The sequence below is a fragment of the Drosophila innubila genome, chromosome X (assembly GCF_004354385.1).
Source record: "Drosophila innubila isolate TH190305 chromosome X, UK_Dinn_1.0, whole genome shotgun sequence".
Classification (NCBI taxonomy): Eukaryota; Metazoa; Arthropoda; class Insecta; order Diptera; family Drosophilidae; genus Drosophila; species Drosophila innubila.
Genome location: NC_047626.1, coordinates 8,961,695 through 8,989,471, shown reverse-complemented (window position 1 = coordinate 8,989,471; position 27,777 = coordinate 8,961,695). Strand labels below are relative to the sequence as shown.

Genomic DNA, 27,777 nt, shown 5'->3' with positions numbered 1-27,777 from the left:
TATCGATAGTAAACGATAGCACATACATTTTTTTCGTACATGAAAATCATTACTATCATTTTTGTTTTTTTAAGTCTAATTTATAAGATATCGGTTATTTCTATTATTCATCGATAGTCGATAATTATCGATAGGCCTTCACTACTTTAAATGAATTAATCGTTACCAATTGCTACCTGCACAATAACTATCGATACCTAAGTAAATATTTACAGACAAACTTTTCGTTATCGATTATTAATAGTTTTGCTTTGTTTTTGCAAATATTTACAATCGCTTGCTTTGATTTCATAACCCAACTGTGAAATGAAACACGACAATCGATTAAGTTTGTCTTTTGAAGTTTCAATCAGCTAAGCGTGAACCAATTTAGTTCCGCTCTTAACAATCGATTAATCATTTTAATCACAGACTGGCATCATTTGGTCGCACAACTCACACAGACGGGAGCTGACTTAATAATCCATTAGTGTGGCATTCAGCTTAGTTCAAGCTATTCGCAGCTATTTATTTACAAGGTCAAACACGAAGATCGAGACGAATAATCCCCATTTCACTTCCATCAAACGACGACATTGAACATTGACATTGTTCGCACTGCGTGACCAATTGAACCCTTAACTGACGGGGGCAATTGGGAGTCTACATTTGGAACCGCTATTTATAGTCGACTCTCAGTTGAGTGGCTTATGGGGATTTGTTATACAATGGAATGGAACAGACAATCCGAAAATTACAAAATGTCATAGTTGACTGAAAGAGTGTAGTTTGAGTGTACAATGTACACTGAACATACATATATCATCTCTAGATCGAAGTTCGAACATCTCTGTCAAGAGAATACAAAATACCAAAGTCTCAAATATTTAAGTAATATTAGAAAAGCATAAAATGCTTGTAATTATATTTTTTTCGAACCGAACCTTTTAATAAGGAAAGTGGTTCGCTTCAGGTTCGGGCTCGCAGGGTGAATAACATCAAGGGTTTGGTTCATGACCCGGTTCAGGCTGCTTAAAAAACCCGACTCGAACCGGTTCAGCGAGGTTCGGTTCAGAACCGGTTTGCAGCCTTGATTTTAACAAATTTTTACCAAATATTATCATAGTTATTTTAATCGATTTATCATCTGAAGATGAAATACGATTACTATCCCAATTAGCAACCATGAAAAAATATCGTAATGCAATCGATTTACCATCTGAAGATCAAATTCAGAATTCCTTTCCCGTCAAGAAAAAAGAAGACACAAATTAAATATTTTGGCAGTCTTAGATTTTTTACGTCTTTTCTGAGTTCTGAAAATTTCAAAGCAATCGACTGATTAACAAGAGATTAAAAATGCCATTGTTAAATGTAGTTTAAGTATGTATTTTATTTAATAAAATTCTTTCATTTAGCTTCTCATGAATTTATGACACTTGAAAGTATACAAATTGATGTTTTTTTTGCTGATCAATCGATTTATCGATGAATCAAATCAAATTGAATCGAATCGAATAAACATATTTTAAGTAAACTTTGCAATTAAGCTAGTTAGTTCGAATCGCAATGCCAATTGTGGTACTTATTTAACTATTACAGACATACATATACAAATATACTACTATATACGATCAATCAGATCGATAGATATACAGATATTTATATATAGTATGTTTAGTATATCAGCGCTTAAACTAAACTAATATTTTGTATTGAAGAAGTATATAATATACGTTATGTATACGCATATAATGTATATAATATATAAATCATTTCACATCGATTTAAGATTTACTCATCTTAACATGCGCATGGAGAAGACGTTCGACGACAGGTATAAAAAATATGTTTTAGTATTTTCTTTCTACTACTTTAATCCACTCCTTCTCTTTAGATTTCTGTTATCATTGTTTTCTTAAGTTCCTGTCCAGCAGTTTGTCCAAAGCGAAACTAGCTATATATTATTTATTATGTGTGTGTGTATATTGTTATTCTTGGTGGATCAGGAAGTGGCAACCTTTATGCACATGGGCTCTACTGTATTGTAATTTTCGAAATATTTTCATTTTCAGTATGATCATATCTAAATATATGTTATTTATGTATGCTTATGTAACTCTGCAATATATACGAAAAAATATATGCATTTATTTATGTGTATATCTGGTATTTATATATTTATATATATATATATTGTGATTTTTGAACTGATTTCAGTATTTTTTGTCAATAGGCCATGTTATTATTTCGACTGTTTAAGAATGTATCTGCACCAATCTATGTGTATATATGGATATGTTTTCTTTTGCAAATAGCTTTTGGATTTCGTGTTACATATTGGAATGAATTACAACTTAATTGTGTTTGTTTCAATAGAAAACTGGTATTTTTTTTTTGGTATATAGTATTGTATAAAATATATAAAAAAAATTGTATACCAAAAGAGTTTTGTATTTTTAGTCTTAAGAAAAACTATAGCAAACGGAACAAAAAATTTGACAAAAAAAATAAAAACAAGCGATTAAACCGGTATGGTATGGTATTTAAAATGTTAAGGATAGGTCTCAACATGCCCATGTTTTACAGACAAGTTATATAAGTAGTACTGTATATATATATCGATATATATCGATATATATAGTTATATAATAATTATGTTTAATCTTTAATAGTTTATGCGTATATCGATCGCCTTTTTCAATGCATTTACTTAAATTTTAAATATTATTTAATTATTTGTGTTTTATATATTTTTTTTGTGTAATTTTATTTTATTTTTGTTTTGCTTTAAGGTTTATATTGTTTTGTTTCTCTTTTTTGTTTGTTTTTTGTTTAAATTTTATTTTAAATATCACGGCATTCAGCTGAGGTCTGATCTGATCTATTTGTTTTATATATGTATTTTCATATTTTTGTTAACACTTTATACTTATTGCATTTCATGATCTGTGCTATGCGTTATGTTAACAAATATTTTTACGATGAAAAAAAAAGGGGAAAAAACATTGAATAGGAAAACAAACTAATTGAACTAATTAATGCATTTGATAAAATGAAAATGACAACAGTAGCTGAAAGTTGGCACTTAAGTTGAAGATTAATTTAACAAACTGAGAAACGACAGAGCAATAAATGCTGTAATTACTTGACGAAAGCGCTTAAATGAGCTTTAATTGATTGAAATTATTCAATTTTTAACGCTCGAAGCTTTTATTTAAATTTTTAAAGTGATTTTTAATGTGGAAGTGTTGAAAAACAAGTGAGTGTTGTTTAACAACAGCTAAAAGTCATGCTCAAAGCGAGCTTTAAGCTGCCTTAAATTGTTGTAAAGCTTTGCATGCTGTTAACTAATAAAAAAAAGTGTTGAAAAACGTGCGTAAATAATATAGAAAATTGAGCAACTTTGAAGGAATCATCGCTTTTTAATGATTTAATGCTGTTGTTCGCATTTTTGGCAGCTAAACAGCACAAATTGTTGATTAATCGTTTGCTTAAGTGAACCAATTGCAGCTCGTGTCATTTGGGATTTGAATAGAAAAAAAAAAACAAATAAAAAACAAGCACCTAAGAGCTACAAAGGAGGGAGAATTGAAAAGAAATTTCCTTAAGGATTTGCGTGTGCAGCTTCAATTGCTGCTGTTGTTGTTGTTGTTGTTGTAGTGGTTGTGGATGATGTTGTAGTGATTGTTGTTGCAGCTGTTGTTGTGGTTTTAGCATTAAACAATTGGGCACAAAAGCGCCGCAAATTAAAATTGTCGCCAATCAACGTTGCATGTTGCATCAAACGCGCCGTTGTCGGCCTCGGTATTAACTCTCACAACTTTGGCATAGACACGGTGGCATTCACATTGCCAACAGCAGCATCATTATCATTATCATCATCATCAGAATCGTTATCAATTTGATCTCGATCTATATTTTCATCGACAGCAACAACAGCAGCGCTTTCACTGAAATGCATTAGATTTGTATCAATCAGCCCATTGCAGAGGCTCAGCGGGGGGGATGATTGCGAGGGGGGGCCCTCCAAGGAAAGACGACTGTTGGTGCTGATGCTGCTCAAACTCAACTGATCATCAAACACATCGATATTCACCACAGTGGCCAATTCACCATCGATGCCCACAGCGGCTGTATTAATTTGTGGTAATTTTTGCACCACTGTAGCTGCACCACTGTAACTGCTCAAGTGGCTGCCAAATGTTGTTGCTGTTGCTGTTGTTGTTGCTGCTGTCAGTGTTGCTGCTGCTGCTGCTGTTGTTGTTGGTGGTGGTGTGGTGCTCATGGGTTCCACAACACGTTGATCTTCTTCATCTACTTCTTCCTTTTGTTGTGGTTGTTGTTGTTGCTGTTGTCGTTGCTTTGTGTTGGCATTGGAATTGTTGCTGTTGTTTGGCTTTCGATTGCCTTTACTGTTTGGTGTTGTTGTTACATTGTTGTTGTTAATGTTGTTGTTGTTGTTGCTTGGCAGTCCATCCATCTGATCAGTGCCAAAAAAGTTGACTGCGAAATTGAAAAACATTTAAATTGTAATCAGTATTAATATAATAAATTAATTTGCAAAATTGCTTCAACTGCATTATTCCTTGTTTATACTCTGAAGAAGATACTTAAAATAAGCAAGGTATAGAACAGACACTATAAAATATTCCCAAGTTAATAACAAAAACAAAAAGCTTGCAATTTAAAAATAATGATAACGTCATTGGTTTTGCCTATGAGAATCAGTATTATAATGAATCATTATTAATGATAATGTTAATGAAATGCTGAGGATAAATATAAAAAATATGATAATGACAAAAAGAATGCCCGCAATGCTTTTAATGTCATGTAAATTAATGTAATGATAATTATAATAATGCTGTCAATAATTATAATATATAATAAAAAATTATTATAATAATCCCCGCACATAGGTGACTTTAAAGACTTTAAAGTTTAAACACAACAATGATAATGCCAATAATAATGATATAAACAATGACAATACCTGTAATAATGATAATGACAATGATAATGCTAGGAATAATAACAATGTCTGTACAAACTTGTACTTAAGCAATTTCATGATATGTTTATGAAAGAATAATGATAGTTTATGCTTTTAAAATCTTTCTGGATTCAAGCGTCAATAATAATAATGTCAATATAATTAACAATTCGAAGCATATTAATGATAACTGTAATAGCCTAGATAAAATAAAAATTTATAGGCAAAAAAAAACTAATAATTGCAATAATTTTAAGGCCAATGATGATTATATGCTTAATGATCATAATTAAATTCTTAGATTCAAATTATCAAGTTTATCACATGTTTTTACTTTCTTTTATTAACAAATTTAAGTGAATAATAATGAATAATCAAAAGTTGCTTGAGAGTTATCCTGTAAAATGTTGTCATCCCGCACTTAACTTAAAATAAATAGAAACACTTTATTTATGGTAGTTTTAACTAAAATTGCATTTATTTAATTATACATATTTAATTTAATTAAATTTTTTTTTACATTTTTTTTACTCAATATTTGTTTGGAAATCATAAATACTGCAAGTTATATGTACAGAAAAACTATTACTTCTTTTTCATATAAATTGTTTTAATTCTTTTTACAACATTTCGAAAGCTTTGCCAAAGTTTAATCTTAATAAATATAAAAAATCTTATACAAAAAAAAGACAAAACTTAAATATATAAATTTTTTTTAAATAAATTAACACAACAAAAAGTAAAATATAAAAAAATAAAATAATTTATAAAAATCAAAATGAAAAAAAAAGCGCCAAAAATATTAACGAGTTGAAAGTTTTGATAAACTTTGTTTTTTTTTTTGTAAATATTTTGAGAGCGTTGTTTTTGTTGTTTTGTGTTGCGGTGCACAGTTTGTGTGGTAAGTGGTTGTTGTTGTTGTTGTTGTTTCTTTTGTATTGTTATTGCTTGTTGTTGGCGTTATAAAACTTAACGAAACTTAACAAAAGCAGGCCTTAAAAAGTGTTTAATATAGAGAACGATTGTGGCTTTGGACAGTATTTCATTAAATCTTGTTTTTCTTCTTATTACATTTTTATTTGTATTTTGTAAAAATTTTTAAGTTAAGCTGGGTTGCTAGCTGTTTGTCAGGGTGTGTGTGTGTGTGTGCGAGTGTGTGTGTGTGTGATTAGCTGAGCAATCAGTGTTTGTTGTTGTTGTTTTTACATTTTGAAATATTTCCGTGTCAATTTTTGTTTTGTTTTATTTTTATTTACATTTTTTTAAATTAGTTCCGAGTTTTTTTTTTTCTTACGTTTTTTTTAATAATATAATATAATATTATATGTATATATGTGTGTGTATATTTTTTTTATGTATATTGAGTTGTTGTTGTTTTTATTGCTAATCATATAACTTTGCACTTAAAAATTGTTAGCCATAGTTTTTTTGTTTTTTTTTTTTTGCATTTTCCATTTTAGTTTAAACGAACTACTAAATACGCGTATATATTTTTATTTTTTTTTGTTTTTGTTGATAATCACATATGTTTTTTTTTTCCTTTCCTTTTGTTTATAAACATTTTCCGTTTTGCTGTTGTCGCACGCCAGAAATTGTGGCTATAAAGACGAATTTGGCAGCCAAATTGTGTACGAAAAAGACAGCTAGAACAAATGAATTGTGTTCAGCGCCTCGACTCGAAGCAGCGCAATTGCTGTGTGTGTTGACATGGGATTGTTTTCTTATCAATTATTTATCAGCTGTGTCGACGTTGTTGTTGTTTGCCATTTTTGGGAGCAAATTGAGCAACGTTGCTAAAGAGAGTGGGAGTGTGTGTGGGAGAGAGACAGAGAGTTGGTTGTGTGTGTGTTAGTTGTGTTGTGTGTCTGCATGTTTGTTGCGCTAGGTGGCGCTGTTGTGCAGCATTTGTTGCTGTTGCTGTTGCAACTGCAGTTGTTGCGGCTGTTGTTGTTGTTGTTGTTGCTGCTGTTGTTGCTGCTGCTGTGGCAACTGCGGCGTTTGTGCCACATCCGTGGCAGCTGTTGCTGGCTGCGCATAGAGATGCCACAGCACCACCAGACTGAAGACGCACAACAAACAAATTGCTAATTCTTATCTCTTGCGACGCTTTGTCTTCTTCTTTGCGGCACTCGGCTGGCCACCGGACACGCCCACAACGCCCATGCCAACTGTTGTGGCCGCTGCCGACGTTGTGGCATTTGTGGCACTTGACACGTTCAAAGCTAAACTTGCCGCACCGCCAGACAACAAATCCAGCTGACGATGGCTTGGCTCACTTGTTGCCACTGTGGCTGTGGCTGCCACAGTCACAGCTGTGTTGCTGTTGCTGTTGGTCTCCACGCTGCTCTCCTCCGCCGAGGATGTGGATGATGAGGTGGCTGCCTCAATGGCGGCAATTAAATTGATTTTATGCTCCAGCTTCTTGGTCTTGAGCTTGTGACCAGCAGCAGCAGCAGCAGCAGCGCCAGCAGCAACATGTGGCAATATGCTTAAATCGCTGCCGTAATTAATATTATCATCGGATGTGGTTGCCGGCACGGGACCCTCGCTGTCTGTGGTGGTGCCGGAATGTGGTGCCACAAAATGCAGCAAATCCTCGGGCAGTGTTTGATTGCGTTCCAACTCATCAGCATTGTCATCATCAGCATCCACATCCGCATCCACATCATCATCATCTTGGTCTGGCATTTGTGTCTTCTCCAGCTGTGATTCACACATGCTTATGCTTATCAATGGACGCAGCTCCTCATCCTCATCCTGCTCTTGCTTCTTCAGTTGTTGTTGTTGCTGTTGCTGTTGTTGCTGCTTGGCACGCTTATGTTTCTTGCTTAGCTTTTTGGGCTCCTCCATGAGCAGCAACTCCTCGGAACCCGATGAATTGTTCGATGTGGATGTTGATTTGTGCCTGGAATCCGTTCTAACCACATGCTCCTCTGCTGCAGCGGCGGCTTCCATTGATCTGCTCAAGAGCTGTGCATATTCATTTTCATAGTGCAAGGAACCACACAGCGCCAGGATCAGGTTCTGTTCGGTGAAACCACGCGGTGGTGGCGTTATCTTACGCGGCATGGCCACATTCTCCTGCAGCGGACTCTCAAAATTGATGAGACTCTCAGCGCTGGCGCCAGTTATTACCGCTCTCTCATCATCAGCATCAGCATCGAGCACTTGCAGTGGCTCCAATGCTGGCAGCGGTGGCAATGCATCCAATGCCTCCAATGGTCGCAATGCGCTCAACAGAAAATCATCAAAATTGCTTGTTTCCCTTTGCTCCTTCTGCTGCTGCTGCTTCTCCTTTTCCCTTTCCTGCTGCTTGCCAGCTGTTGGCATTAGCAAACCTGGCAGCAGTTTCTCCGTTTTGCGACTGGTTAGGCCTAGACTGGGAAAATCACTTGTGGTTGACTCTGGCACCGCACTCTCAAGACTCTTCCACACATTGGCAGCTGCTGGAGTTGGCGCTGGAGTTGTTGCTGGCATCTCTAGCACCTTGACGCTGTAGCTGCGCAAGCAATCCGCCTGCAAGTTGTCTTTACTCTTGGCTTTGTTTGCCTGCTGCTGCTGCTGCTCCTGTTGCTCCTGCTGCTCCTGCTGCTCTTCTACTTTACTCTTGCCCAGCTTCAGTGGTTTGGCTATCTCTTGTGCCGCTTCCTCCTGCTGTCTGAGTGGTTTTCCCTTGCCCAGCTTTGCACATTGAACTTCCTCTTGCTGCGCTTCCGCTGGCAGTTTAATTGGTTTATTTTTTGTCAGCTTCTCTGTCGGCTGCGTCTCCAGTTGCCATGTTTGCTGCTCCTTTGACTTTGGCTGCTCCAGCTGTTTTTGTTGCTCCTTTGTTAGCTGTTTTTCTTGCAGCTCCTTTTGCCTTGGCATTTCCTTGCACTTTTCCTTCACTTCCTGCTGCTCCTTGCGCTTTTCTTTTTCATTTTCCTTTTCTTTTAGCTTTTCCAGCTCCTTTTGCTTGGCCTTTTCCTTTTCCTTTTGCTTTTGCTTTTGCTCCTCCAGCTCGATTTGCTGTTGCTTTTCTTTGAAGTTTTCCTTTTCCTGCTGCTTTTTTCGCTCATTTTCCTTTGGCTGCTCCTTTTCGCTGTGCTGCTGCTCCACATGCAGACACAATCCTTGGGCGCTGGCGCTGCTCATCATCACCGCAGCAATGGCATCCTTGTTCTCCAGCAAACTATCCGCCGCATCCAACTCTTTCTCTTTCTCTGGCTGCTGCTGCTTATCATTATCATTATCATTCTCCTTTTCCGACTGTTGCTGTTGTTGTTGTGGTTGTTGTTGATGTGGTTGTTGTTGTTGTGGTTGTTGTTGCTGCTGCTTCTTGTCTTTCTTGTTGCTCTGCTTTTGTTGCTGCTTTTGCTTTGTTTTTTTATTGGATTTTGTGGATAATGTGGAACTCACAGATGTTTGCAGCTCATCCTCAAGCGTTTCATCCTCGCTGGCAGTTGTTGTTGTTGTTGTTTGTGTTGTTGTTGTTTGCTTCAACTGGCTGGCAGTTTTGTTAATTTGCTGTGGCTGTTGTTGTTGTTGCTGTTGTTGTTTACTTGGCTTATTCAGATGCGACAATTCGGCAAATCTTAATGCTTGTGCCGCATCCTCGGCAGCTGCTTGAGATTGCAATGATTTCTTTTTGGCCTGCTTCTCTTTCTGTATGATCACCTCGTCCACCTCCTTGGCAATGACGGGCACTATCAATTTGTTGGCCAACACCACCGGTGGCTTTGTATGCTCCTCGTGTGCGGCACGTTGCCGACTCGCTGTTGCCTCATCCATTTGCTGCAATTGCAATTCATGTTTGCGCTGCTCGGCCAGCTCGTCACTGAATATGGCAACAACGGGACGAAATAGCGCCTCATCGCAATTCTCATGGATGACACAATCCTCGGCCGACAATTGGCCCACCACTTCGTCCAGCATATCCGTTTGAAATTCACCACTAATGCCCGCATTGACATCGGTTACTGTGCCCAAAGGATTCACAATTTTCTCAATTCTTGTTGCCATTGTTGTTGTTGCCTGTTCGTAGCTACAGATGTTGGGCAACACGGAGGCCAAGGCTGAGATTGTGGCATCATTATGGGAACGCTTTAGTGGCATTTGCATCTCCTGCAGCTGCTGTTGTTGCTGTTGTTGTTGTTGTTGTTGCTCCCGCTGCAGTGCATCATCGTTGTCTAGCTCAGCATCATGCTCCGCCAATGCATCATAATAGCAGGCATTGTCGCATGTTGTGGCACTTGCCACATTTGCTGTGGCAGCTGTGCTTGCCTCAACACCTGCCACATCCATGGGACTGCAACGTTGTTGTGCAACGCCTGTTCTCGTGGTTGTTTGTGTGGCAAAGGACGAGCGGGCAGACGGGCAGACGGGCAGGACAGAGAAGAGAAAGAGAAGAAAACAAATTATGAGAAAAGCGCATTTCATGTTCGCAAATTCTATTTTTTTTTTTTTTTGTGTTTAATTCTTTTTTTTTCGTAGAAAACAAAAAGCCAAAGGCGAATTATTAACTTTAAAATTGTTGATATGTTTTTTTTTTCAACAAACAAAGAAAAAAAATTAGCAACAAATTGAAATAAGTAACTGTAACTTGTAAAGTGCAACATTACAAAACGCATGAAGCAAAATGCACGTTCAAAAAAATAAAAATAAAAGAAAAAAAAATATAAAAAATAATATTACATATTTTTCAAAAATTTTCTTTTTTTTATTTTATTATTATTAATTTTTTTTCTAAAGTGATATGCTTTGCTACTAGTTTTTAATTCAAGTGTATTTATTTATTAAGTGAGTTTTAAGCGTAAAAAGTAAAAGCGCTTTTTGGAAATTGAGTAAAAACGAAAAATATGAAAAGATAAAAAAAAATTTAAATTAAAGAAGAACAAAATTTTAGGTTTTCTTTAATTTACATTTTTTTTTTTTTTGAAAGTTAAACGAAATTATATGGCTTTGGCTTCTTATTCAAGATTCATGTAGTTTTATGTGCTCTTTCTTCTCAACTGTTCTCTCTAACTCTTTCTCTCTCTCTTTCTCTTTCACGCTCGCTCCCTCTCTCTTGGTTTCTCGCTGTCTCGCTCTGTCTTTGTTTCACTCGCACACACATAAAAACACTGAAATTTTGAGTTGTTTTTCTTTTTTGGCACGCGGCGAAAGCATTAAACGCAGAAAAAGCCCAATAAAAAGGCGGGAGAAAAGCAGACCAAAAATGAGGGAGAAGAAGTAGAAGATCAAGAAGAAGACGTGGAAACAGCAGAGAAGAAGAGAAGACACAAATTCACCAATGAGTCTGAAAGGTTTGCGGGTCAAATTTAGACAATTGCAGTTGAAGAATGGATTTTGTTAAGGTGCAAATTTGGTGGAAATTCAGGAAAGCGGTTCGGTGGCTCTAGCTGAAAGAGAAGCACAAATTTTTCTTCAAAATGAAGGAGGTGGCATGCAGTCGCATAAATATTCGTGTGTTTGTGTAGGGGAAAATGTCAAGAGCATTTTCACTCAAAGATAGAAAGCCCAAAAAACAAGTATATAGTGAAAAACTCTAGAGACAGGAATTTTCATTTGAAATAAGTGGAAAAGCAGCATGAAACCAATTAGGGTGTGTGTGTGTGTGTGTGTCTGTGAAAATTTATTTGTCTTTTTGCTGTGATAAAAATTTGGATTAGCTTAAAATTTAGATTAATAGAGAATATAAATTAATTTGTTGTATATTATACATATGGAAAATTATGTAGGAAAGCTGAAAATCCCGCAGCCAGTGTGTCCATACCACAAAACACCGAAAAAATTAGTTTAAAAAAAGACAAGTTTAGTTTTGTAAAGGAAACACACACACACACAGTTACAACACACAAACAGATTAAGGAAAGTTTTGGAAAGTATTTGTGGATGTCATGAGTTATAGGAGCAGTTGTGAAGGAACAGGAGAAGGAATATGATGATGATGGATGGTATAAATATCACTGCAATTGCCGGCGAACAACACTCGATAAAAATTAAGAACCAATGCCAATTTCGTGGTGTTTTTCAATCATATAATTCACCATTTTGGAATTTAACATTTTTCCATAAAGCGTGTGATTTGTAAAAAATCAAATGTAAAAAAAACTCTTAATATAAATAACCAAGATTTAAACAAAAAAAAAAACAAACAAACTCGTAACGTAACCAGACACCGCTAAACAAAGATGCATTCAAAGCGGCAACGTTTAAGAGTCGAGAATAACAACAAAAAATAACAAACATTACAAAAATAATTCAAGAATTAACAACAAATTAATTAAGCAAATGATGACAGCTCGTATTCAAATGTGATTTAAAGGTTGATTGTAAAATTCGTTTTAAAATTTATAGAAATAGTTAAAGAAAGCTAATTATTTTTTGTATTCAATCTTTTTAATATTTTTAAGTGATTTCTTTATTTAATCTAATCTAGGCTTTAGTTTTCTAAGGTTTACGAGAACTCTCATCCCAAATTTGCTGACTCTTGCTTGATTACTTTTTGAGTTACAAAGAGGTTTATTGGATCATGGCTGCCTTGACTACCTAATACATTTTTTAAATTTAATTTATATAATTTATACGACTTTTCGCCAATATTATTGCATACCCTTTTAAAGAAATTACAAAGTTAATCCCCAGTATACAGAATTCGTAAATTACTGTTGAGTTTTATTTTGAGCTAAAAAAATAAAAATCATTTTTGATCATATTTGATTTCTATTTTTGTTGATAAAAAATAATGATTATTTTTGGTTTTTATTTTTTTTTTTTATCAAAAATAATGATTATGGTGTTAGTTTTTTTAAATTACTCAAAAAAAAACTGATTATCATTGATGAAAAAAAAAATATTTAAATATAATCATTACCAAGTAATTTTTATAACATAACTTATAATGATTACGGTCCCTGGTTTTTTGTATACTAAATATCTGTACATAATCTGTACACTAAGCAGCTTTTCTGATCAGACATATTTGAATTAAATTGAATTTATATCTAAAAAAATATCCTTTAAATCACATTTGAGCTCGTCTCTCATCATTTCTTAAGTTAGTTGAAGTTCACACAGATATAGCTACTAGTATAAAAATCTACTTTATGTTTGAAACTTACCCGTTTCACGACGCGCAGCTGCCGTTGATGGTGACTCTCGCATGGCATCGGCCAGATCCTCCTTTAGACGCATATCGCCATGTCCATAATCCGAATCCAAATGTCCATGACGAAAGCGATCCATCAGCTTGGGACTCTGCTCAATGCTGCCTACAAAAGCAACGTAAACAAAAAGATGCAATTAAATGGTATGCAAATAATTAATAATAATTATTTACTTACTATACGAACCGGATTCAATGAGCACCGGCACTCCGGAACGTCCAGTTGTTGTGACAGTTGCTCCAGTGCCGGCAGCTGCACTAAGGGGCATATTCAGTGGACTGGAACGCTCAACGGCGGCAATGATGGCGCCACTTGGCGTCAACGATGCACCCGATGATGATGCGGCCGTTGAGGGCAACGGTGTGGTTGTTGTCTTGGTCACACCAATTTCCACAGCCTCGGCATCCACGTGGTTTAAATTGGAACTGCAAGCAGAGGGGAGAAATGCAGAAATATGGCTTGTAAAATTGAAAAAAACGCTAAAAATATATAAAAATTGATTAATGTGTAATCTCTATGGATCTGTGCTTAAGAATCCACATACCTAATTGCATTACATTTTAAAATATCAGAGTGACTTAAGACTGTGGATTATCTTAATTGGGATTCTTATAAAAACTAAAAATAGTATTGAATATTTAAAGCTCTTTTTATGTATCTTAAGTAAAAAAGAAACTGCATACCAATTTTCAAGGGTCTAGCTCTTATAGTCTTAGAGATCCTTGGTTTGAGTATTATTATATATATTCTTTTTATAAAAAAATCAATATTGTAAGCTCCATAAATCAGTAAGTTGTTTACCAAATTTTAATATTGTTTATTTCGAGTTCATTCAGACAGTGTTGTTTTTCTTTTAAGAATATATTATGAAATGTAAAATAAATAAATTGCTACATTTAAATTTAGGTTCTATTACTTTGAAATTTATTTAAATTCTTAGATTTATCCCAGAATTTAAACACTTAAAATGTTTATATTGTAATAAAGAAACCACAAACAAAATATTCTTGCTCTAATAACAATAGTCTCTGCCTATTTTAAGATTTCTTATAGTTTTTTATTTATAATCCTTACCCGCTGGGCGTATTATAGTTCTTGAAAACGAACTGCGGTCCCATCCAGAGACGACGATGGGGTCCAGCGTGTGTGATTATTTCGACCTGGGCTAACCAGCTCTCGGCACGCTCATCCGGCTCATCAAAATGATGAGCGCTATCCATAAGGAGGCTGGCATGACGATCCTTGATCAGCCAATTGTCCAGCGCCAGCGGTGGTATTATTTCTTGAGATCCATCCTTGCGTCGGCCCAGATTCCACTGTGCCTTCGCCTCCACCTCCAACTCAATGGGCGTATCATCACAAATCTTCTCTTTGGCAACATCTAGAAAAGAGCACAAATATTTAAATGAATATATAAAAAAGTTGAAGCATTAATGCTTTTGAGTCAGTGATGTAATGACTTAATAAAAAAATAATTAAGCTTACATAAAGTTATTGATTCACAATATCATTTCATTTTAAAAAAAATTCAATAAGTTTAGTAGTTAAGTTAAAATCACAAAATTTCCCAACGTTTTTGATGCCAATTTTTCTTAAACATTAAATAATATATTTCCTTTGTAAATTTAAATAACATAAAAAAAAAAAAAACAATAATAAAGCAATATCATAATTACTATTATTAAAATATAATAAGAGTTATTCTTTTGAAGAGAAAGCAGAGAGTATTTGAATAAATTACAGATTTATATGACATACAAATAAACACCTTTCTATAAAGAAGCTTTATTTGTATACCTTAATTTATAACCTTTCTAGAAAGAAGCTTTATTTGTGTAGAGACAGAGAAATAACAATTTTATAATTTTAAAAATAAAAAAAAATGAAATGAAAATTTATACTTTTACAAAAGATACCACACAAAGAAAAAGATATTCCAGTTTTTCCTCATTCATCTAGGTTACATTTTGGGGCATTACTTTTCTTAAACTCCGAATTCATATATTTAAATCAGGTACTGTAATCAGTATAACTTTTTTATAAAAATAAAATAATCATTATTCTATGAGTTTTATTACTTTAATTTTGAGCAAAAAATAAAACTCAGGAATAATCATTATTTTTGAGCAAAAAAAAGAAAGCTCATAGAGTAATGATTATTTCATGAGTTTTAATTTTTTGCTCAAAAATAATGATTATTTCATGAGTAAAATAATTAAAATCATTAATTAAATGTTGGTATATTTTACGTATTTTTACAGTTACTAGAAGTGAATGATTTTTTCAATTTAAAAAATCAAAATTATTATTTACTGTTCCTGATTTAAATTTAGTTAATCGATGTTTTGATATGAATAAATTGCACTCACTTGAGGCTAGCTTCGTGTCCAGATCGTACTGTATGAGTGCACCATGACCGGCCATCACGAACAGCGAGTCGACAGCCTTACGCTGGACACGATGCGGTGCCTCACGAGTCGCTGTCGGTGGCTCCAGTAGCCAGGATCTTGATTTGGCAAAGGTGGCGCAAACGCTCAACGGTTTACCGCTGTCATCCGATAGCGAGGACAAGCGCTGACGTTGATGGGAGCCAACACCGCCGCCAGAGCCGCCAACACCAGAACCACCACTGCCGCCGCCCAGGGAGGCGCTACCCGGTGGCGAGCCCAATGTAAATGGCTGACGCAGCTGGGCAAGCGGTTGAACGACAGCGGGTCGTGGAAATGGTGGTAATGTTGGATTATGATACGGCTGCAGTGATTGCACAAATGTTGTGCTCTCCGAATGCGATATGGGTGAACTGGAGCGACCGTCGGCGCCAAGACCGGCGCTGCGATGGAACCGTGACAGCTTATTCACCACATGCAGGGAGGTGTGTGTGCGTACGCCCATGGCGCCGCCGTAGGGCGTGATGGGGAAGACGTGGGTGGTGCCACGCAGCGTGGATACGGCCGCCCAGCGTGAGTCCAGCGAGAAGGCAATATGTTGCACCTTGGCGCTGGTGTCGCCACGATGCAGCACATACAAATGATGAACGGCCGCCAGACTGGAGCCAACTGGATGCGGTTGTATGCGAAACACATGAAAGTCATGACCCCGTCGATCCGCCGTCAGCAGTAACATGCCAGAGCTATCGAACTCCATGGCCACCAATGCCTCGCTGTGTGCCACAAAGTGAGCAACAATTGGATCACCGCCCACATGGCCGCCAGTCGATGTCAGCGGTGTGCCCGTCGTTGGACTGTAATCCCTAATGGGATGCTGAAAACGAGAAAAAAAAGTACACATATTAGCAGAGGAATCACACATTGATAATTTCTTATCATTAATTATCAATAACAATGAACAAAATAATGCTAATTACTACATTTACTGATTACATTAAAAAGAAAAGTTATGATACCTAAACATTTTATTTTATTATAATTACAAATGCAGTACCAATAATTATTATTAGCATTATAAATTACTTATCATTAATTATCAATATCAATGAACAAAATAATGCTAACCACTACATTTACCGATGACTTATAATAATTTATTATAATTACAAATGCAACACCAATAAAAGTTTTCATTTTGAGAATTAAAAAAAGGCAGTAAACAAATCTTTCATTAGAATTGAAAAAAGTATTGGCAACAAAAATAAGCAGAGGAATAATACATTGATAATTTCTTATCATTATTTATCAATAACAATGAACAAAATAATGCTAACCACTACATTAATTCATTGCATTAAAAAAAAAAAATTATGATACCTAAATATTTTATTTCATTATAATTTTCATTTTTAAAATTAAAAAAAAAAGAAGTAATAAAATCTCTAATTAGAATTGAAAAAAGTATTGGCAACAAGAATTTTTAAATTTAAATAAGTGATATTAAAAATTTCAATTTAGAGAAAGTTTTTCATGTTAAAAAAAATTAAACAGAAAGTTTTTATTTTTAATTGACATAATTTTATTAGCATTATAAATTGTTTTTAAATTAAATAAAATGTATTTTTACATTTGTTATTTTGTGATCGAATTAATTTATTAATCTTTTTAAACGTGCCAATGAAATACGTAATGCATTACAAAATTCTAATAAATTTAAAATAGGGTTAATAAAAATTTATAATTTGAAAAAAAGGGAACAATGAAATCTCCATAAAAAAAAGTTTTTTATACAAGGCTGCCAATGAAATACGTAATGCATTACAAAATTCTAATAAATTTTTAAATTCAATATAAATAAATCAAAATAGGGTTAGTAAAAATTTATATTTTAAAAAAGAAGGAAAAAGGAAATCTCCATAAAAAAATTTTTTATACAGAGGTGCTACAGAAATCAAAACCAACCTAAAATCTCCCAAAAACTTAAGGAGATTTGGGTGATTTTCGGTTGGTTTCGCTTTCGGTGGCACTCCAGATAATTGACCATTCGTTGCAGGTTAAACTAAATGATGAATGTATGAAAATTTGTATAAATTAAGTGCAATTCTAATGAAACTCACCTTGACATCTATAATGGTAACCACACCCGATTGTTTGGCATCTGCACCACCTGTTGCCGAATCGAAGCTGCTGCTTTTGGAGCTGTTGCCGCTGCCGGCACTGGCACCTGTTAAGCCTGCCGCCACCTGCTCCCCCAGCTCACGCAGACCCTTGCCAAAGGATTTGGCTGCATTTAGCACCGTTGCCGTGTAACTGGGAACACCTTCGCCATCGCAACCGCCGCCGCTTCGCTTTGAGTGCAACAATTTGTGTTCCGCATACGCCAGCCAGCGTGGACCAAGCGCAATGGGATTGGGATTAATGCTGTGGGAAAGTGATGGCAATAAATTAATGTGATAATCAATTAAAGCTTTGACTTAAACTTAAGAGTTTAAGAGTAGAGCAATTAAAAGTCACTTTAACTATATTAAACTGCTAAGCAAACTTGAACTTTAAGCCATTAATTAAGCTTTAGATTAATCTAGCTAAAGTGTAGATTAAAAGCCGCTTTTCAAGATTTTTAAAAAGCTTTTGAATAAATGTATTATATTGATGAGCTTTTACAGCTGTTTTTTATAATGCAATGTAAAAATTACTTGCAATTTTCTCACTAAGCTAATTTTTTGTTAGTATTACCGAAATAAGAATGCTTAATTTATAGTCTAAACAAAATTTGTTATAAAGCTTGCCGAAGCTTTAAAGCTTATTTGAACATACTTAAAAGCGTGAGCTTCTATGAGATTTCAATGCTTGTCTTAATCAAAAAATCTTCAAAATGTCTATGAGCTTTCAAAGCTAGTTTTAATGTACTTCAATGCTGCTCATTCGCCTTATCTCCACTGTGGAGCTTTTAATAATGCTTAATTTATAGTCTACTCAAAATATCTATGAGCATACAAAGCTTGTAAAATTTGTTATAAAGCTTGTTAAAGCTTAATTGAACATACTTAAAAACGTAAGCTTCTATGAGCTTTCAGTGCTTGTTTTAATGTACTTCAAAATGTCTAGGAGCTTTCAAAGCTTGTTTTAATGTACTTTAAAGCTGCTCATTCGCCTTAACTCCACTGTGGAGCTTTTGAGAACCATTTACTCACCCCGGACTGGGAAAGCAGGTAGTAATTGTTAGACGATCCTCCAGCGTGCGGGCATCAAAGACAGCAAGCCGCTCGTGGAAGCTTATGACGACCGCTGATCGATTGGCTTGAATGTCTAGCACCGGATTCTTGAATTTAATGGTCTTCACCTGGGCGCCCGTCTTCAATGAGACAAAATTGACGGCACTAAAGTGGGAGGAGGCAGTCGAGGGATTGCCAATGCCACCGCCAGATGAATTTGAGCCACCAGAGATGTGACCACCACCACCACCAGCACCGCTGCCACCAGATAATAAATGGCTAGCCGCAGCGCTGCCACCATCAACGAGAGCAACCAAAGGACGCTTCTCGGCAAAGGCATCCACCGGCTCGTCGGCGCGTCCATTGTCATCGAGGGCGCTGGCCGCCGTTGCCGGCGTGGGCAGAACACGTAGGGCGGTGACAACGCCATGGCGCCAGGATAAGACCTCAACAGCCTCACCATTGGCGGGTATGGCCCAGACCTGAACGCCAAGACCATAGCCAAGGATGAGGAGCAAGGGCGGTGCGGCATTTCCCTCCAGTTCCCAATCATCGCCAAAACGTGGATCACTCACATCGGCGCTGGTCTCGAAACGTGCCCAGGTGATGGTATCCTTGGGATCCTGAACGGGTTGATGCACAAGCGTCACATCGTTGATGAAACCAATTGCCGAATCCAATATGGAACGATCGCTAACTGCTTGTGGGGGCACAATTGCTGGCATTGCCATGCCACCGCGTAATCCCATGCCACCACCGCTGCCGCTGCTGCCGCCGATGCCGCTGCCTCCGCTGCCACTGCCGCTGCTGCCGCCAACGCCAACGCCAGATGAATGATGATTATGATGATGACGGCGTGGCGAGTCCGCTGACATTATATGTATGTGATCCGCTTAGCCTTTAACAGCTTACACACAGATCCGACGGACGTCCGTCGCGTCTCGTCTCGTCTTGTCTCTCGCAAACCGATTGAGCGAGAGCGCGCGAGAGACAGACAGATGGTGTGCGGGGGGCGAGGATAGTGATAGTGAGAGCGAGAGAGAGCGCTGGAGACAGACTGCCTGTCTGTGTGTAGAACTTAAGCGCTGCTGCTGCTGCGCTGCCTGCGTTGCTGCCCAGCTGTTGTCAACTGCAAATAGAAAGCAAAATAAATAAACAAACTGCAAGCTTACACTCTCACTCCCTCACTCTCTCTCTTTGTTAATTGCTCTCTCTTATTGACTGAGAGCGCTCTCATGATTTTGTATTTCAATTCCAAACGTTGCGTTCGTTTGTCGCTTTTTGCTTTGTCTCAATCAAATGCTTTTAATCTTTGCACACTCGTGCCAGGCCCTTCGCCCCCTACTCTTTGCTCCCCCCTCTCACCCACACACTGTCAACCCGTAACCCCCTTTTCACGTTTTATTAGCGCATTACGTGTAGTTTGCCTTCTCTTTGCACACACACACACACACACATTTATACATGTGTACACATGTATGTATGTATGTAGTACATGCCACAGGGCGACATTCATTCAATGGGGCGTAAATTAAATGCAATAAAACAATATTATACACTTTGTGTACTCTATGTATTAAATGATAATGAAAAACAAAACAAAACAAAAATAACACCACAATAAGCAAAATTGGTAAACAAATTAGTAACGTGTTTATTTCTTGCCTTTGTTATTATTGTAAAAAAAAAAAACAATAACAAAGTATAAAAAAAAACTATTAACACGCGGCGGCCATTGCAAGCAAAACAGTTATCATCATCAGGCCACCAGCAGCAACAGCAACACAAAGAAACGAAATGAAAACGAAACGAAGCAAGCACAAAGCAATAGCAAAGCTAAGCTTTCGGCCAAGCAGAGAGAGGCTCAAGAGCGGGAGAGAGGGAGAGCAACAGCTGTCCACAGCACAATGAACAATGCACAAAAGCAACAGTAACATTAACCCATGTGCGCTCAACGTGCATATTTTTGACACACACACAAATTGTTATATATTGATATCTGGCATAGGTGAAAGATTTAAGAGCTCATTGTGAAATTATAAACAATTTGGCAACAAAATTGATAATTTGTTCTGCCGCTTATCGGTCCCCCCCGTAAGCTTATCAAGACGATAACAATAATAACTTTAGTAATTGTTTTTGACTAAATAAGAAACTCACATATTTTGTTTTGCAAAAAAATAACTTTTCTTGGTATTAGGATTCATTAAACAAATTTATAAAAAAAAAATAAAAAGAATATCCATTAGGTTTGTTTTTCTATTGTCAACTTAAGAACTTGACTAAATTTTTAAAAGTTTTACAAAGCAATTTCTGCCTTTACACATACATGAATGTGGTAATTTAAAAAAAAAAAAAAGGGCTTGCTTTTTGTAACGTGCATAATGAAAACCGAATGTGATAAGAAAAAAATGACGTATTCGTAATAATGTATGAGCTAATCCGACAAGCCAAAGATCAATGCTTTGAAATGTATGCGCATAACTAATAAATGCATGAACGATACATATCAGTATGGCAATAATACTGGAACCCTTAACCGAAACTAACTGTTTCATTTTTAGTACTGTATGCTTATTTTTGTTTTATATTAAAGAATAAAGAGAATTTTGACTTGTAAAATTGATGGGTCTAAAATTAATTAATTTGGTTAAAAAGATATTTCTTCTATGGATCTTGGTATCAATTTTAATACCAAAAATTTTAAATCTCGAGTTTTCACCATTAATCAACTTCTTATATCGTTGTTAGTACAAAACAACACTTTAAACTTGATTCTGAGACCTTTCATTTTGTTGTAAAAAATCATGGCAAATTGGGAAACAATTTTGACTAGGTCAAAACATTGACTTACTTCAAACTATCATAACTTTGTTAAAACTGGACCGATTTTCAAGCGGAATGTCATTTTGATCATGAATTGGCTCCTAAATTCCTTCTGCATTTAAATTTATGCGTTAAATTTTAAATTCAAAATTATTAACCTTTAATTAACGTCCTATATAATAATTAATATAAATCCGCACATATACATTTCAGATTTTTTCAAAATTGTTTTGTTAAACTGGAGCTAAAGGGGCAAAACCGAAATAGAGCCTTTTACTGAAGTTTTTTCCGGACGTACCGTAACAAATATTCTCTTCGGTTTGATTGCCTGCATATTTTTGTAGACATATGAAACACTTGAATTTTGAGCAAATCCACAAGTTGTCAGCTCTCACGTATACTTATAAAGAGCTAAAAAAAAAAACATGGTCTTAATCACTTTTTACAACAAACTGAACTGCTTGCTCAGCACGAATTAACTTCGAGTTAATTGAAAACACTTTTCACAGTTCACATTTTACTGAACTCGTCGCATTTTTGCACGATAAAATAAAATGACTTTCTTCTTTGCAGCTGCTGCGTAAATTCGCTAGAATTTCCACACAATATGAAATGCACTTCATGAGGAAATTTCAATGTTTTCATTCGAACATTGTTATAAATGTGTCATAATGCAATTACACAACTTTTGCTGGGAGGGGGGGAATAATAATAGGAAGAGAAATATTTGTGGGCCAGGTATGGGTTAAGGTTGAACCAAAAACTATTTCACAAAGTGCATGACGCATGCAAAGTTGAAATTTAGTTGAAATAAGTATACGTTCGGACATGGAGTGAGAGGGTGGGGGGCGGGGGAGGGGTAGTAGTAGGGGTGTTCTTTGTGTTGTAAAGAGGAGAAACGTTGAATTCCTCAATTGACTTGCGCACACGCGCAACAGCAATAACAACAAATTGCCAAACAGCAACTAAAAGCAATGTCACACACATACAGACACACATAGATGATGGCTCCCTCTCTCTTCTCTCCTCTCTCACCAACCAACGAAACCATTCAGCCACCCAGAACTAATGCAGTCAACGGAGGGAACTCATCGCATTTTGTCTTTGTTTTACAATTCGCCTAAACAACAACAAGAACAAGAGAGAGAGGGGACGCATTTGTGTTAGTGTTAGTGAGCTGTGAGTGCAAAACTTTGACTGTGAGGGTGTGTGTGTGTGTGTCAATGTTAATAAGCCAGCTAGTCAGCAAGTTGAGTCCAATGGTTTCATTCGTTCGATTTCTTTGTGCACGCAGACAAAAGCTCATATGTACGTATGTAACGATGTATACATGTATGTATGTTTGTATGCGTGTGTTATTGTTTATGCTGTTCAGTGCCAAAAGGCACTTGACAAAATCTACGCAAAGCGCTTTTTGGTGGACAAAGAAAAACCACAACAAAACGCCAAACACCAATACAGACACACACACACACACACTCACACACATAATTGTGAACAGGTGTTACTATAAATACGCATACATACAAAACGCAAGCAAGTAAGAGAGTGGTAGAGCGAGAGAGGCGGAGTGGGAGAGCGAACGAGGAAGAGTAAGCGCAACAATCAAACAAATATCCATGCAATTTGAAGCCCCATTTATAAACACTCGCTCCACAGTGCAGTGAGTTTAAAGGGATGTAAGTTCAAGTGCGTCATAGGACCATAGAACCAAAGGACAGACGTGCAATAAGCATGTCAAAGGACTTGTAATCGATATGCCTAGAAAATTGCAGAAAATGTTAACTTGTATTTTCTTTCATAACAAATCAATTATAGTACGTACACTTAATCTAAAGACTTAATCATTTGATTGCAATGCATTTCTTAATAGAGATGGAAACACATTGTTTAATCATCAATCACAAATGATAATTATTTTGCACGTGTTAGAATTAGTCATAATTAATGTAAAAAGCTCAATTACATTTTTATATAATTAAAGTCGTCTATAAGGTGTTTTATTTTATTCACTTTTAAGATATCAAAAATAGATTTTTGAATTACCTACTGAAATCTTAGCAGCTTTGTGCTAATTGCAACTAATTAAATTATTCTATATTCATAATTTAAAATCCTAAACAAATTGGTTGCATCTTTTTATAATAATATTAAAAAAATAAAGTGCAAGCTATCAAATTATTTCATAATCCTTATTTAGAATCCTAAACAAATTGAATATTTGTGTATAATTAAGGCGATTTAAAAATATTTGATCTTGTTATAATTAAAGAATAAAATAAAATCTAGTTTTTCATTAAAAAAGATACTTTTTATAGTTGATTACCTGTATTCAGATATTGACTTATGGTATACCTAATTATAAATATATTGTCTTTATGTTTCTTAAACTTCTTCAGTTTGAATTCTAGATTATTGTCTATTATATTTACAGATCGAATTGCCATGAAACAGTATTAAAATATGATGTACCATAAGTAAATATTACAAAATTTACTGAACCTAAGCGATAAACAATGTGAATGTATTTTGAAAGTGGTTACATTATTACGTTTCTGATCACGTACAAGGCACACGTACAAGCAAGCTTTGCGTAAGCTCAAAGCATAGAGCTTTCCAAACAAAAGCGCACTAATACATGGGCAATTTACTAATTCGCTAGCAAATACATGTATGTGTATGTATTTATATGTAGAAGAAGACTACATGAATTGGTTTATTTATGCTTTCAATTGTCTCAGCTATTCAATCATCATATGTAGAAACACCCACTCACAAAAATATTTGGCAAACATTTGATAGACAAGCCCAAACAGAGAGAAAGAAAGACGGTGAAAGAGAGAGGAAGACAAGGCACTTTTCAAAATCAAACAAAACAAAAATCCATTGAACATTGATGTGATTTTAATTTGAAAATAAAATAAAATATGTACATAATATATATTTATATATAAAAATAAATAAATTGTTGTGTCATATCAATGCAATTTTTGTTGTTGTCTTTTTGCCATTTTGATTGCTTTATTTTTAGTTGCTGGTGCTAATAATTTTTGGAAACAAAGACCGACCCCAACAGTCAAAAAGAAATTATCAAAAGTAAAGCAAAAAAAAAAAAACAGAAAACAAAACAAAACAAGAAACAACAACAATCAGCTGCAACGAAATGTTGTTTTATCTGCTCTTTTACTCTCTTTCTGCCTATGAACTCTTCTTAAGCCAGAAGAGCGTAACGCATAGTGGTACAAATACAAACAACGTAGAGAGCAAAATGAATTTGTATACATTGGAGTATATGTATGTATGTATATATCATTAGGTCATTGTCTATATTGTTGCCACACGTACATTTACATATTAAATGTACAAAATATTACTTAGTATAACTTTGCTACATTTGAAACTTAGAAAAGTGTATATATTTAAGATTCAGAAATTGTAAGTGATTGAATTAATTGTATTTTAAATAAAGGTTTACATATTACAAATTGAAATAATTAATTCAGCAAGTTTTATGCATAAAATTATAATTAAAATCTTTACAAATGTCACTTATTAATATATATTTTTATATTTCATCACACAATGTAAACTAAGGTATACACATATGTATACATATATATGCATACTTGTACCACTGTGGCAAAGTGTTTCACTATCAGTTCGTTTCATTTATTCGCTGTGTTGTTGTTGCTGTCGCTGTCTTTCTAACGCGCACAGTGTATGTCTCTCTATCTCTCATGTATGTGTATTCGAGTGAATGATGTCGACTATACATATATGTATGTATGTAAATGTATGTGCGTATCTGTGTATGCACATATTTGTTTGTGTGCCTGTATTATAGAACGCGAAGCAAATTTTGTGGACAAAAACAGAAACACAAAATATTCACGGCGTTTACAAGAGTATTATGCAAAATTTAATAAATAAATTATGAAATCGAATTATTTACGCACACACACGGTCATATAAATATGTAAACACTTCAGATGTGTAAGAGCTAAAAACGTATGAATGTGTGTTTCTGTGTGTGCTTGAAATAGTTTCGAAAACAAACGCCAGATAAACAAAATAAATTGCATAAATATTACATTTGACTTTCTGTATTTACATCTTCACACATACACATACGTTCGTGTATGTATGTGTGTGTTTTGCGCCTCAGCGTTAACGAACGAAGTTAAAGCAAAAAAAATAAAAAGAGAAAAAATAATAACAACAACAAACTTACCACTTGGCGCTGCTGCTGCTTGCGGTGTTGTTACGACGTCAAGAAACAGTTGAGAATTGGTTGGTAGGCAGCAGCAGCAACAACAACAACAGTACGCACACACACTCACAGAGAGCGCTGTGTGAGACTCGTTTAACTCGTTCCTGTTCCACTCGTTCCACAGCTTTGACTTTGTTGTTGTTGCTGTTGAGGTCGACTCAGCAGAGAAGCACAGACGAAGCGGAGAGCACAAAAACAACAACACAAACAAAAATCATATGTTTTCAGCTGTTGTCGTTTTCCCCTTGTTTTTGTTGTTTTGCTAGCGTCCTATTCTTTGTTGTTGTTGGATGTTGGTTTGTTCTATCTTCTTCTTCTTATTATTGTTGTTGCATTCGGCAGCAGCAGCAACAGTAAATTGTTTTGGTTTTTTTTTTTTGGCTGGCAACAAACAAACTGCGTCTTGCGTATTTTTTTTCTGCTTTTTTTTGGGTGGCTGCGCTGCTTGCGTCAATATTGACACGCCCTCCGCCCAATCGTTTGCTGTTGGCGACTGTTGACGCCCACACACACACACGCAGACTGCAAACACAAAGTCGAGCTTAGAAACAAACTTTGAAGTGCAAAGCTCCCGCTCACGTATGCGTTTGTTTGAATTGTGTCAAAAAAAACAAAAAAGAAGCAAAGAACAACAAAAACGTCGTAGCGCTGTTCTCCTTTGTTGCTGCTGCTGCTGCCTCGCTCGCTCCCACGCACACACAAACACACAATCAGCAGAGAGAGGCAGGCTGCGACGGCTGCGTCGTACGTTCTTTTCTTTTCTTTGCTCTTCGTTTTCGTTTTTTGTTTTGCGTTCAGCTTCTACCTCAGCTGCTGCTGAAGTTGTTGTTGTTGGTAGTGCTGCTGCTGGTATTGTTGTTGTTTTTGCTGCTGCTTCTTGCTAGCACACAAATTAACTGCGACATTAAAAATTAAATCTCTGCTTTGCTGTTGCGTTTTGTTTTTATTTTTCGCCTGTATTACTTTTAACTTTGATCCACTCTTTGTTATATTTGCATCAAGTCTTGTTGTTGTTGCTGCTGCTGCCTATTGCGTTTATTAATCGATTTCACTTTTCTTCTCAGTTTCTACTGCTGCTGCCCGTGCAGCCAACTACAACACAAAAACAACAAAAAAAATAACCCGTCGAAAAATAACAAAAATTGCAATTTTATTTGCTTGGCCTTTTAATTTGCTTGCAACTTTTCTTCGTGTTGTTATTTTGTAATACTTTTGCACTAGTACACAAAATTGATTGTGTGTTGTGTTGTTGTGGTGCTGTCGTCGTTCTGTGCGGACAAAATACGGGTTGGAGCAACCAACAACCGAGGGTTGCCCATCCGGTAAAAACTTCCGATCTGGCTCGATTTTTCGTACTTACACAAATACGTACATTTCCGATAAAAGGTGTTCTGAATTTTTTTTACCTTTTCTCAAAATTAAATATTTATTTAAAAGAATATTTTAAATTTTTGAAAAATTTTTGTTAGAATTTTCTCGATTCTTTGATATTATTTTTTAGAATTTAATTTTCTAACCTAGAGCCCAAAGGGCTGACGAGCCTAAAACCTTCTAAAAAATGCTAACTTTAATTTTATCTAATTTCGAATGTAAAACTATCATTTAATTATTAATTTATTGCATAATTTTCTTACAAAATTAATTTTGTATTTAAATTGCGCGCCATGACCAATTTAAGCTCCTCTGTTAACGCACTGTTGACGCAAAATAGAGCCAACAGGCGCATTATTTGCTACAATTTAACAGCAAGTTTAAATCTATACAATCATCGCTGTTAAGCAACGGGTGTTTTATTACACAATTTATGAAAATAAAGGGTGTAAAATAGATTAAAGTTATAATTCAATGGCACATTTATTACATAAAAAAATAGCTAGTTAAATATTCAGCATATATAACGTTTAAACATATAAAAGATCTTTATCGTTTTTGCGCTATTGCATTTGCAGCACTGTTGATC

General features: G+C 35.6%; 1 protein-coding gene across 6 annotated transcripts; it reads right to left on the bottom strand.

The window, feature by feature from the left end:
- Positions 1 to 1,352: 1,352 nt before the first annotated feature.
- LOC117791084 (breast carcinoma-amplified sequence 3 homolog) lies at positions 1,353 to 27,102 on the bottom strand. Of its 6 annotated transcripts, none has more exons than XR_004618023.1 (9): positions 25,779 to 27,101; positions 18,701 to 19,850; positions 17,627 to 17,930; positions 15,492 to 16,383; positions 14,197 to 14,503; positions 13,300 to 13,547; positions 13,078 to 13,227; positions 3,680 to 4,485; positions 1,353 to 3,640 (listed from the first exon to the last, which is right to left on the bottom strand). XR_004618023.1 is itself a non-coding variant. In XM_034630738.1 (9 exons), the coding sequence occupies exons 2-9, from the start codon at positions 19,594 to 19,596 to the stop codon at positions 6,711 to 6,713; spliced, it is 6,057 nt and encodes a 2,018-aa protein (XP_034486629.1). In that variant the 5' UTR covers positions 19,597 to 19,850; positions 25,779 to 27,102; the 3' UTR covers positions 6,368 to 6,710. The 6 variants fall into 6 exon arrangements, 5 of the variants coding, with proteins under 5 accessions (XP_034486658.1, XP_034486629.1, XP_034486636.1 ...); XM_034630738.1 differs by lacking the exons at positions 1,353 to 3,640; positions 3,680 to 4,485 and adding exons at positions 6,368 to 6,937; positions 7,252 to 10,284 and having other exon boundaries at positions 25,779 to 27,102; XM_034630752.1 differs by lacking the exons at positions 1,353 to 3,640; positions 3,680 to 4,485 and adding exons at positions 7,656 to 7,755; positions 7,926 to 10,284 and having other exon boundaries at positions 25,779 to 27,102.
- Positions 27,103 to 27,777: the final 675 nt, after the last annotated feature.